A 12405-nucleotide genomic window follows, 5' to 3' on the forward strand; every position below is an offset into this window, starting at 1 on the left:
ACGGTGGGTGTGCTGGGGGAGGGCTTCTGGAATGCAGACAATATTCTATTTCTTGACATGGGTGATGGTTTAGGTGAGAATTGACTAATTCGTATCGAAACTGTAAATAATGTTTTACACATTTTTCTATATATTATATTGCACAGTAAAATTGCTAAACATCTATCTATCATCTATCTATCTATCTATCTATCTATCTATCTATCTATCTATCTATCTATATCTATCTTATAGTAAAACTACTAAAAGGACATGTCAAAATGTTAGTAGTAGTTATTGGAGGTGACATGACTATGGGTGATATTGTTCTTTATTTTTTCTCTATACGTTCTAAATATTCTTGTATGTGCATATAATAATTTGATAATTAAAAAAAATACGTTTTAGTTGAATTGCTTCGTTACCTAAATGAGGCAACAACAAAAACGTGAAGGTCAGTTCCACCACTTCTGCCTGAAATTCCTCCGATGGAGAACCTCATCTTCTCCCTAAGGTTCAATGTGCATGAAAGAACAGCTCTGCGGAGTAAGTCGAGGGGTGCCAAATCCCACTGGCTCTTATATAGGCCTATCTGCAGTGTCTTCCCCCTCTGGACCCAAGTACATCTTTGACTTAGGGACTGTGGTGGGGAAGGGAGATGCCCCAGAGAGAATCAAGTTTAACTCTGAATTTGTAGGAAGGATAGGAGCGTAGCTGAGGATTCACAGTAAACAGAGTCATGTTGAGAAACAGGGTCCCTTCATCACCTTGGACTATATTATCCCCATGATCATGGGCCTGAACAATCACCCTTCCCTTTCATTGATGATGAAGAAAATTTCTGAAGACCCGGGAAAGCCAGAAAAGGCTACTATGTTTCCTAGCTCACCAAGCTCCTCTCTACACAATAGGACCTAATCTTAGGAAGGCAGGTCACGGCCCTGGGTTTTGCTCATGCCTGGCTACTTTCACTGGGTCCGGCCAACAATATTGTAAGGTGCAGGGATCATTCCCATTTTAGGGATCAGATTAGAGGGGCTCAGATACATTCAGCGATTTGTCCAAAGTCACACAGCTTCCCAGTTACAGGGATGGGATTTGAATCCAACTCTGAATCCTGGACAAGTCTATTCTTTTCACTGGACTGGAATTCTGATTAACTAGCCCACCTCTCTCTAGGAACGTCTGTCACTCAGCTTGGGTAGAATTTTCTCAATGAGGAGAAAGGCTATTGAGTGTTTGATGAAACCTTCTCACTGTTTGCTCCCTCAAGGGAAAGGGATTTCAAAATACCTGGGCTAGTGGGTCAAGACTTCTTAAAGCAGGGATCAGAGAGAAGCTGGAGAATACAGGCAAAAAGATACCTTTATTATTTATAAAATTTAATAACAATAATAATAATGTCATTTGTCATCCACTTTATCCTATGATAAAAGACAAAAGAATGATGATAAAAATAAAAGCATGTTATCCTGGGTGGAAGAGAGTCCGACACTGGAATTTCAGACACCTGGGTTCTATCCAAGCATAGCTCTTGTGCTCTTTAGCCTCAATTTGATCATCTTTATTTATGACCCAATGGGAAAATACACACACACACACACACACACACACACACACACACACACACGGTTAAGATCAAGCTAGGAAGTCAGTTGTCTTAAAAAGAAAAAAAAATGGAAAAGCTCTAGGAAAAGCAGAACGTGTAGTTCTGACTTAGAAAATTGTCCCAAAGAAACACAACTGTATGCTTTTTATGCTTCCATTTTTAAAATTACATATATAAATTCTTATTTATATTTGCATACGCATAGGGAGGAAGTGTATGGAAGGATATATATCTATCTATATATACACCAAACCGTGGCACATTTATCTAAAGTGGGTGAGTAGTTAAGAAAGGGGCCTTGAGTTTTTTTCTTTATACATTTCAACACTGTACAAATTTATTTTATTTTATAATGAGAATAAGCTACTTTCAGAAAACCAAAAAAAAAATTTTAAAGGAAGATTGATGATCAGATGGAGAAAATACCTTATGAATGCAAAAATTCTATTATTATAATTAAGATGAACACGATTATTCCAGCTTTTCGTTTCAGAGCTAAGGAGAAGGTGTCCAATGATCAGCATTCTGATGCCTCAGGAGACATTCACTGGTGCTTGGCACAGCCACTAAAAATTCTGTAGTCATGGCTTCTGACCTCCTCAAACCCTCAAGGAGACAGCAGACCCATGGCCTCATTTACTCTCCTCTGCATTGCCTCTTGCATCTGGACCCTCTCTCACAGACACAGTGCACACTTCACTGGACTCCACTCCCAAATGTACTACATTTATTTTATCACTCTCCTGATCAGAGACCCTTTAGGCTAAATACCCTAGCCTGCCCTCGGGCTGCATTCTGAAAGAAAAGCAGCACCTAAAACAGTGTGGAACACCAGATGCTCTATTGCTCCTTTTGAAAAAAATCCATCCCACACCTTCATCCAAATCATGAAACACCAATACGATTTGAAAACTGTCCTTACAGACTTCTGGGGATCTCTTCTAAAGAAACAGCTCAAAACACAGAAGGTGGCTTCTGCCCAAAGGTGCTCAGAGCAGCACGGTTTATAATAGACTAAATCCGGAAGCAATCAACATGTCCAACCAGAAGACAAAGCAAATGCTGGTATGTTCCCCTTCATGAAATATTAGGCAATATTAGTGATATATTTGAATTTGTCCTGGTTAAGGGTTTTGGTATCAACCTGCTTTGGCCCAATTTGGCCCCAATTCCCTGCTCTAGAACTGAGTAGCTATGTGGTCCTCAGCAAATTACCTTAGTTTTCTTTGGCTCAGTTTTCCCATCTGTAAGAAAAGGGATAATAATGAGATCTACCTTAGACGCCTTGGATCATAGCAAGCACTCAAACAATTTTAGCTCTCATCATTGCCACCACCACCACCATCCTCAACCCTGCATGAGATATCAGATAATAATAATAGCAACCATGTTTTGTGCCTGCTTAGGGCCATGTTCTAGCCCATTGTGTAGGCATTCTCAGTTAGTCCTAACAGCAGCTTTGGCAGGCATAAGTAGTATTATCCCCATTTTATTCACCAGGAACCCAAGGCTCAGAGGCTTTAAGTAGCTTGTCCCAAAGTCACATGGCTAGTGAATGACAAGGTAAGACTTTGGCCCACGTTCCTCTGATGCTAAAAACTGTATACTTAAGCACTATAGTGTCTTCCTGAAGGTAGGGGATGGTAGTGGGAGATGGTAGTGGGAGCAGTGATTTACGCAGGGCTTGCAGACAACAGTTGGGAGAACTAGGAGTGCAGCTTCCATTTCCTGCCTCCAATTTGGGGCTCCCTTCTCATTATCTGCCCCCCTCCACCATTATTTCAGGAATCAAAGGGTAAAACCCATCACTTTGGAAAAAGGGGGGCTGCTTCCTGACTTTAACAGATAATGACTTCCACACAATAAAACCAGCTTACCAGAAATACCATCAGACCCAGCAAACCCAAGTCCCAACGAAATAAAATAAGGGGAAAAATAGAGAAGGCTTCAAATGTCATGAGAAGAATAAAATATTTAATGTCATAAAAGGGTGCATAGGCTTTATGAGACTGCCACACACAATAATCCTGGAACACTATTACCCCACCTAGCCACCCAGCCTGCTCCAAATTCATAAAGGAAAGATGCAAATGCACTGATTGGAAAGATGCAAATGCTCCTGATTGAGGAGCTACTCCCTCCTTTTCATTTCCCAAACTTTGAGTCCTGTGTGCAGGCATTGAATCAGTGGACACAGTACAGTTCCAATTTCCTTCTTTACTGACTATTCCTATGTCCTTTTCCAACACTCATCCTCTCTAGCTTCCTCTGGATCTCTTGGATGCAGAGGAGGAGGAATAAATACTGGACATTCATAGAGGGTAAAGAGAAGAAAGTGCCCCTCCCTTTATGCTCCCTGACACTGGGGACATTCGCCTTATCCCTAGGGAACTATTCTCAGCCTTGGGAAGGTGTCTTCTGAAGAATTAAGAGAATCAGCTTTGGAGTTTGACAGAGTTTGGAGTTTCTTCTGCCTTTACCTGGCTGGTTGGATTTGGACAAGTTTCTCATACTTTCTGACTCTATTTCCTCACGGATAAAATGGGAGTAATAATAATGCTTTTCTTATAAAGTAGCTGTGAGGATTTCCAGGGCCAGGCACATAATTAGTAGTGAAATGTTCTCTCTATATATCTGTATCAGTAATACTAGGCCTGATATTATTTATAGCATTTATTCATTTATTTTTAGTAGCTTTAATAATATTAGGCCTAGTATTATTGATGAAGGTATTCAACATATATAGAGAATTGTCTATCTGTGGACCTGTTTGACCAGAGGCTACTTTGATGAAGACACCATGGGGGAGATGTGTCATCCTGTAAATCCTGTTTCCCAACCCAAGAGCCTGAAATTATTCGCATAAAGACACCTGCCTGCTGCCTTTGCATCTTTCTAACAATTTTTAAAAAGAAAAATAGGGCAACCATCAGTCCTCTCATTTTGGATTTTGGCAAAACCTGTCTCAGTTGTCTTCTGAATCTATCATACCCCATGTGACTGATCTACAGGGATAAATTTAGCTTTGAAAGTCCATTTCTGGAAAGGAAAAACAAGTCTCCAGGGGCTAGACCCCATGGAGGCTCAGCCCAGCTGCACCGTGCAGGAGGGTTACATGCCCAGGCAGACAGGGCTGGGCTTTCCCTGGTCAGCAGTGCCTAGGCTGTGCTCCAAGGTGACTTCTCACTCTGCTGACTCTTCTCGCTAGTCTTCCCCACCCCCTTTTGAGTTTTGTTCCTTTAACTACACTGCAGTTGAGTCATTAAGAGGGGGAAAGGATGAGGAATGGAGAAAAGCCGTCTCTCTCCCCTACTGAACCAGATTTCAGTTTTTGCCTCACTCTGAGCAGTGCTATAAGGTTCCTGGCCTATACTAAATGGAAATCCGTAGTTTATTCATCTTGACTTTTAGAAGGGCCGCCGCTTGCTGTTGTCTCTCAGCACCTCTGTGCAATCAGGGATCCTATGATCTTTCCTAATATCTGGCAGGCCAGATGGTTTTTTAGGTCAAAATGAAAAAAGAAAAACATGGGGCAGAGGCGGCAGAAATGTGATTGGGTGATTTGTAGGGTTGAGGAGTGTGGGATTGGTTTGAGACTGTTCTGGAATTGAGAGGCAGGGCTAAGAACTGACCATAGAGGCTCCTCCTGAAAGATACCATCACTCTAGAACCCAGCGAGTATGCAAATCCTTCCACTTCCCTTAGTCGTTTCTATGAAGGCCCTGACTATTCCATGTTGCCCCTCCTTTCTATCCTTTCCCATTATTTTTCTCCACATACCCCAGTTTCCTACCAGTTTCATTTTTCTCATGTGTGAAGTGAAGGTAATAATAATATCTGGCTCATATTATTACCGTGAGCATAAGGTTGGTTAAAAGAAGTAAAGCACTTAGAACCGTGCTTGAAACGGTCTTTGTATGGATGGTTGTTTTTATATTACTAGCTTTTTTTTTTTTTTTGTAAAATGGACATGGTAGTTCTGGGTAGGTGACAGTTACAGGCATTAATTGCCATGAACATAGGCAAAATAACACATAGTAGGTGCCCAGTGAGTGCCAGTTCTCTCTTACGACCACTCCTTTCTCTGCAATACTCACACCAATCCTGTTAGATAATTCTCACACAGAGAAACAAAGTGGTTTGTTCAAGATTATGCTGCAATCCTGCTGAAGTCTGTCTTGTCTTCTGAAGGGGCTTATAAAACAAGGCTTAACCCTTGCGGTGTTTTGCTCCTGGTCCATTCACAGTGCTGGATACAGGAATGTTGTGAAATAAATAATTATACTATACAGTGACAAAGCTGATGCTATGGGGCCATTAGCTGTTGGAATGTGCAACTGGAAGGGAGTCTTGGAATTAAATCTAGGTTGTATTACTACCTCCCTACATGAACTTGAGCAATTTCTGTATCTTTCTAGGCCTTTGTTTTTCTATTTGTATAATGGGAGAGGGTCTCTTCTGGCTCTGGTAGCCCTTGTCTGTGTCCGTGCAATGGGTAAATGGGTAGATTAAAGATGATCACACATTCTTTGCTACCCTTCCCATCGTCAGGTGAAATCTAGCTGTCTCCCCCTTGAATCTGGGCTGACCTTATTGAACTGCTTGACCAATAGAATGTGGTGGAAATGATGTTCTGAGACTTCTGAGGCTGGGGACTAAGAAGTCTTGCAGCTTCTGCCTAGGCACTTAGAACACTGGATCTTGAGATGGTCCCTTGGTAAGCCCAGGTTCTGTGATGTGAGAAGCCCAAGCCAAATGGGAGCCCATGAACAAATCCTCTATCCAGTTGACAGCCCCAGCTCAGGTCCAGCATAGCCAGTGTCAACCACCAATGGTGCCAGTCCTAGCCCCAGACAGGTAATAAAGGAACCCTTCTGCAAAGGACTCCCCAGTTCCAGATGCCCCATCTGTCTTTGATCAGAGACAAACCAATTGCACCCTCCACATAGTCCTGATTCACAAATCTATAGACAAAACAAGAGTGTGTGAAGCTACTGAGTTTTGGGGTAGTTTGTTGCAAAACAATAGAAAGCTGGAACCAGGAAAGTGAGCTATGAACTGATACTTCAAAAATGGTTAAGGAGGATGCATTGTGATCACCAGATTGTCTGGTGTTGGGTTAATCAAAAGGCTTCCCATGCAGGGAAAACCAGAAAAACATAAAAGAATGGCATTAGTGAAATGCGTCAGGGGGCAGCAGTTACTTAGAGATGGTGGTGGAAGTGTCCTCCATACGATGCTGTGATTAAGTGCTTACAGTTTTCTTTGTTTCTGTTCTCTATCTTGATTAAAATTTTGCAGCGTTTATACTGCCACACAGAATAAATGGACCCATAGCTTACATTTCAAACTGTGCCTTGCTGACATCATTATGTTTGTCAGATTTATAACATTTCTAATACACAACAATTTTTCACTCTTGGAAGCACTGAAGGGGAACACAGGCTCCCTCTCTTTTCTGATGTTTCATTCACTGTTACTTCCTCTATCACTGGTCCAGGGATATGGTCTCCTTGAAAATAACGGAAAATAAAAATAATAGCATAATTATTTATATATTATTTACTGTATCACCCTCCTCATATGATCTTTTACCTGTTATCAGTATTTTATTGCTATTGTAGCAAATTACTATGCAATTGGTGGTTTAAAGTAACGCAAATTTATTATCTCACAGTTCTACAATTTAAAAGTCCAACTTGGGTCTCAATGGGCTAAAATTTAGGTTTTGGCAGGGTTGCATTCCTTTCCGGAGGTTCCAGAGGTAAGTCTTTCTCTTTGCTTTTCCAGCTTCTAAACACCACTTCTCTACCTTAGCACATAACTCTCTTCCTCCAACTTCACAGCTGACAATGCTGCCTCTCTCTACCCCACTCCTCTGCTTTCCTGAGCACGCTCTGATAATTCAAGATACTCTCGCTCTTTTAAGGTCAGCTAATAGTCATCTTAATTCTGTATGCAAATTTAAATCCTGCTTCTGTCATTAAAGGTAACATACCGGTCATAGGTTCTGTGAATTAGGATGTGGACATCTTTGCAGGGGCCATTATTTTGCCTACTACACATCTTATGGCCATCCTCTAATTGGCCAATTACCTATATGAGAAACATATTATCCAAAGGGAAGGTTACCACAGCAGAACCAGAAAGCTGAGCAAAAATATGTCAGATTTTTTAAATCTTGTGTTTCAAAAGTTGAGGTCTAGAAGGTAGAGCTATTTTAGAAGTTAAAATAATAATCATCATTATAATGACAATAATAAAACAATAGAAGAATCTGTGATTCTGTTAGAGAATTACCTTCCCTCATATCCACAAAGAAGTAAAGGTCATTTGAGCTGGTGGAAGAGAGCAATGTTTGAAGTCAAACAAAGTAATCTAGAAAATGCTAAACTAATGAGTGTTCTAAAAGGGGTCCCATCCTCTATCCTTACCAGGCTAAGCCAATGAGTGAATGAAGGGGATGAGGGGGTACAGAATATCAGGTGGGTTTGAGGGCTATGAAGGCAAAGGGGTTCTGGGCGTCACTTGCTATATAGCACAGGTTGACAGCAAGCATGGTGAGTGCTCCTCTGCACTGTGAAAACAGCCAACTACAGATCATTTCCTGGCATGTCTAGATCAAAAGAGCTCTAGACAGCTTTCCTCAGATCCTCCAGGTGGAACTGTTGGACATTTCTCAGGCCCTCTGGAGGCTAGAAAAACTAGCTGATGCACAGAGCCAGCTGGCCTTAAATGACCTTGTGGTGGAATAAAGCAGATGAGGCAGCAGCTGTACTACATACCTGTGAGTCAGGTGGGAACGGAGAGGAAGGAGAGTGATGGACAAGGGCCAAGCGACGCAGCAGGTACCAGATTAAAAAGTGATGGCCCAGCATCAAACATGCCCTTAGCTCCTAGGCCTTACACATACATCGGCCCTTTAACTAAAATGTGCAGTTAAGAGGTGGGAGGCAGAAAAAAACTGAAATTGACAAGAGTTAAGTTTCCACTAACAATGGAACAGAAATTAAATGAAATTCAGTTACAGAAACATAATAGAACATTAGATATGCTGTGCTCCTAAATTTGTGTGGCCCCAAATATATCCACTACATATAAATATCAGTAATGTGGTCTCATTATCTCACTCATAAATGGTACTTTGTAAATCCCAAATCATTGCCAGTTATATTCTTTGAGCTCTTTGAGTTTTTTTTTTTTTTTTTAAGAAAAATCTGTAAGTACCATTGCTCCCTTTCGAAAGATTAAGAAACTGATGCTAATGAAGTCAACATAGACTCCAAAGCTATGGTCATTCTAATGCCTAAACCCAGGCTTTAGCGCAATTCACTCAGCCCAGGCTCCTTTCCATGATTCTTCAACGAGAACTCATCTCAGCTCCCAGTGTGGCAAAGCAAGCCAAAGTGGCCCTGGCAGAAGGACTGATAGTGAGACATGTTCTTGGTCCTCCACCCTGCCACCTGGTGGTAAGACCTTGGAAAGTCATGCTGCTTCTGCTTCCTGAGCCTGTTTCCACATTCCTAAGGGAATCTACTGCCCAGGTTTGTTGTGAGGATGAGCTCTTAGCTTGTAGACATGCTTTGAGAATGCTAAAGTATTCTAAAAATATAAGGAATTATCATGTAATACCTGAAAGAATTTCTTAGAAGGTGAGCTACAGGAAGAAGTTTCTCTTTACAGACATGATGGAGAGTCTACAGAGAAATGAAAGGGATTTAAAATCTCAGGATAAATGTGGTATTGCCCTGTCTATTCTGAAGCACAGACAGAAGCTTGTCTTACATCCATTGAACCCTGAAGTAGCAGTTTTAAAATTACATCCTTAATCTAGAGAGGAGGGTCTTTGACAACTTCATCAGACTGTTGAATCTTCTCTTATCCCCTAGGGAATCAATGTTCTTTCTCTTTCTCTCTTTTAATTTTTCCAGTTTATATGAATAAAAGACAGAGACAAGCCCAACCTACACACACACATACACACGCATGCACGCACACACCCCTCTGTATTTGAGGTTTCATTCCTATTGGATATCTACCCTAAAAGAGAAGGGAGCTTAATTAATTTGAGAAAAGAGAACTAATGGAAAAGAGGAAAGAGGCAGACAACTTAATCCTTTGAAAAAGGTCAGCCTCATGTTCTGGACACAACACAGAACATGCTTTTGAGCTGTTTGTCCACTGGCTGGGTTTAAGACTTAAGGAAATCCTCCTCTCCCTGACCAGCATCTTTCCAATGTGCTGTATGAAGGGTTAGGTTTCAATGGTCTGAGGCAGACAGCTGTTGATGTATATCAATCTAGCATCTACAACTCCTGTTGCCAGCACCCCAGTTTTTCTTGAGAGTCTATGCCTTCCCCCATCTCAGGGCCATGCGTTTCAGGTGTAGCTGCCTCCTGGTGCAAGCTCCAGGCATGGCTGGCTCTGGGATGAGCCCAGTTAATCCCCCTGACCAGCAATTGGTGCAGGGATAGATGGGCATGAGAACCAAGTTGGCACAATGAGAAGGAATCTGGTGACAGTAGTTGGAGGTATTGGAAAGAGGTGTTTTTGTCCTGTAGGACTTGCATCCAGCCTGCAGCTGGCCCAAGAATGGCGCAGTGCTAAGGAAAGCAGAGCTAAGATAAGGAGGGGGATTCCAATGACATTGCTTGAGTCCTTCAATCCAATTTTCTCCAGACTTCCACTTAAGCCAATGCATTTCATTTTTTTTTTTTTTTGCCCATACTAGTTTGAGTTTAGTTTCTATCACTTGTAATCCTGAGAATTCTAATCACTAAAATTTCTAATTGCCCACTCGCCTCTGAAGAGCTGTTGATCTTTGAGTCTCAAATATAGTTTCATTGCATTATTTCATTCTAGAAGCTTCTTCATATTGATCTCCTGACCTTTGTCTGTTTCTCAGCTGGTGTGTAGCTGCATTAAGGGCCAAGTGTGTATTCTGTCTCCCTTGGGTCTTGTTCAGAGAGCCTAGTCCAGAGCAGGATTCCCATCCCTGGTTCTATCCTTCCCTTCTTCTTCTTCTTTCTTTTTTCTTTATTTACTGAGATGGGTACTTTTGGGGTGCTGAGCCAAACCAACAGATTCCCTGAGTTCTCCCTCAGTTTTTTAAGAAACATAAACTGAAAAGCCAGTCTGTGCTATAACGTGTCACAGGTGACTTAATAAAGCTAAGTACAGCATACAGTAAGGATACTGTATGGGAAAAGAGGGTCACCTGCGGGGAGGGAAAAGGCTTTATAAAGGAGATGTCTCTGGAAAGATGTTCACTTGTTTGCTTCACAGGCTTGGAGAGCAATTCTTTCTAGGCAGAGAGAAGGTAGAAGAAAAGGTTCTGAGGCATGAAACATGCAGGCCAGTTCATAGAACTCCATCTAATTAGCTCCATTAGGCTCTAGTGTAGACTGAAATGAAGCGATAAGAGATGTGGCTGGAGAGACTGAAAAGGGACCACAGAAAGAAGAGCACTGAACGCCAGGCTGAGTTTAGCCTATGTGGCAATGTTTCCCAAGTGTATTTTCAAGATACCCCAACACACACACACACACACACACACACACACACGCGCGCGCGCTATAAAGTCAGGTTCCCGGGACCTAATCTCCTCTCTAGAATAAAAGCTTCTAGAGGTCGAACCCTGTATCTTAGGTCATTCTTATAAAACCATCAATTTTGGAACATCCTTCTGCAAGAAACAGGAACCCTCCTGCATTTTCTTCTGTGACCTTGTCCCACACTACATACTAAAATTCCAAGCAAACAGGGCTGCCTCTCCCTTCCTTCATGTCTTTGCTTGGCTGTTTCCCCTCTTTCCCTAATGTAAATTGACTCATCTTTTGAAGCCAAAGCCAAAGCCAAAAGCCAGCATCCCAAGGAAGCCTTCTATGAAACTGAGGTCCCAGCTGAAACTTTCTCCTCTGGACCACACCAAAGCACCTGTCCATACTAGCTACACCTCACTGACATCCCCTCTACTATTGTATTCACAGAGGTAAGGCATGCCCTGTCTTACTCTCAAATGGACTGTAAGCTTCTGAAGCCCAGAAGTTCTCTAAGACCTATTGTGTGGTAGGCACTTAAGTTATAATATCTTGTTTCATTCTTCCAACAATTACAAGAGGTAGGTTTAATGATCTCACTTTACAGGTGAGGAAACCAAGGTAGGCTGGCATGCTGAAGGCTGCAGAGGCAGGTAAGGGTAGTGCGAGTACGATCCTCCTTACCAGCGTTCTCTCACAGGGCAGGGCTTCTAGCAGGTGGTCTTAGCACCTGGGCCACTGCCATGTTCCCGGGCCAATGGGCACTTACCACACATCCCGAGGAGTCCACCTGCCGGTCAGACACACACTTGAAGTTGCGAGTGCAGCCCCCATTGTTCCGAGAGCAGTCACGAACCGGCCCAAAGGAGGACAGCAGGTCATTGATGGTTTCAAAGTATGTGGACAGCATCGCTTCTTCCCTTGGAGAGAAAGGGGATGGTTAAACCCCAGAGACATTTGGATCCTTAGATTAAAAAAAATAATAATGTGAATTCATTACATTTGAAACCATAACTTATTTATAATCAGGAAAATAGTAACAATCAATATTATAAAAAGGAAACAACAACAGGTATACCATCATATAACACGGTGCTTGTCAAGTTATGATACAGAGAAATGGACCTAGAACTCTATACTCTTTATTTCATTAATACTTATGATTCTTGGAGGTAGTCATGAGATGTACACTTTACCATAAGTGAACTGTGGCTTAGCAAATTGAATTATCTTGCTGAAGGCCACCAGCTTATAATGTGACAGAAGTGAAGTTTGTAC

At 41.9% G+C, this 12405-nt stretch overlaps 1 protein-coding gene across 5 annotated transcripts in view; it reads right to left on the reverse strand.

Moving 5' to 3' along the window:
• The window catches only part of ASTN2 (astrotactin 2), a 1008266-nt gene that overhangs the window by 433525 nt on the left and 562336 nt on the right, over positions 1-12405 (reverse strand). For all 5 annotated transcript variants that reach the window (XM_032164975.2, XM_032164974.2, XM_032164972.2 and 2 more), the window contains one exon: positions 11897-12047. In XM_032164975.2, the coding sequence (XP_032020866.1) occupies positions 11897-12047 (151 nt within the window). The remainder of the gene's footprint in view (positions 1-11896; positions 12048-12405) is intronic.

The sequence above is a fragment of the Hylobates moloch genome, unplaced genomic scaffold, assembly GCF_009828535.3.
Source record: "Hylobates moloch isolate HMO894 unplaced genomic scaffold, HMol_V3 SCAFFOLD_10, whole genome shotgun sequence".
Lineage (NCBI taxonomy): Eukaryota > Metazoa > Chordata > Mammalia > Primates > Hylobatidae > Hylobates > Hylobates moloch.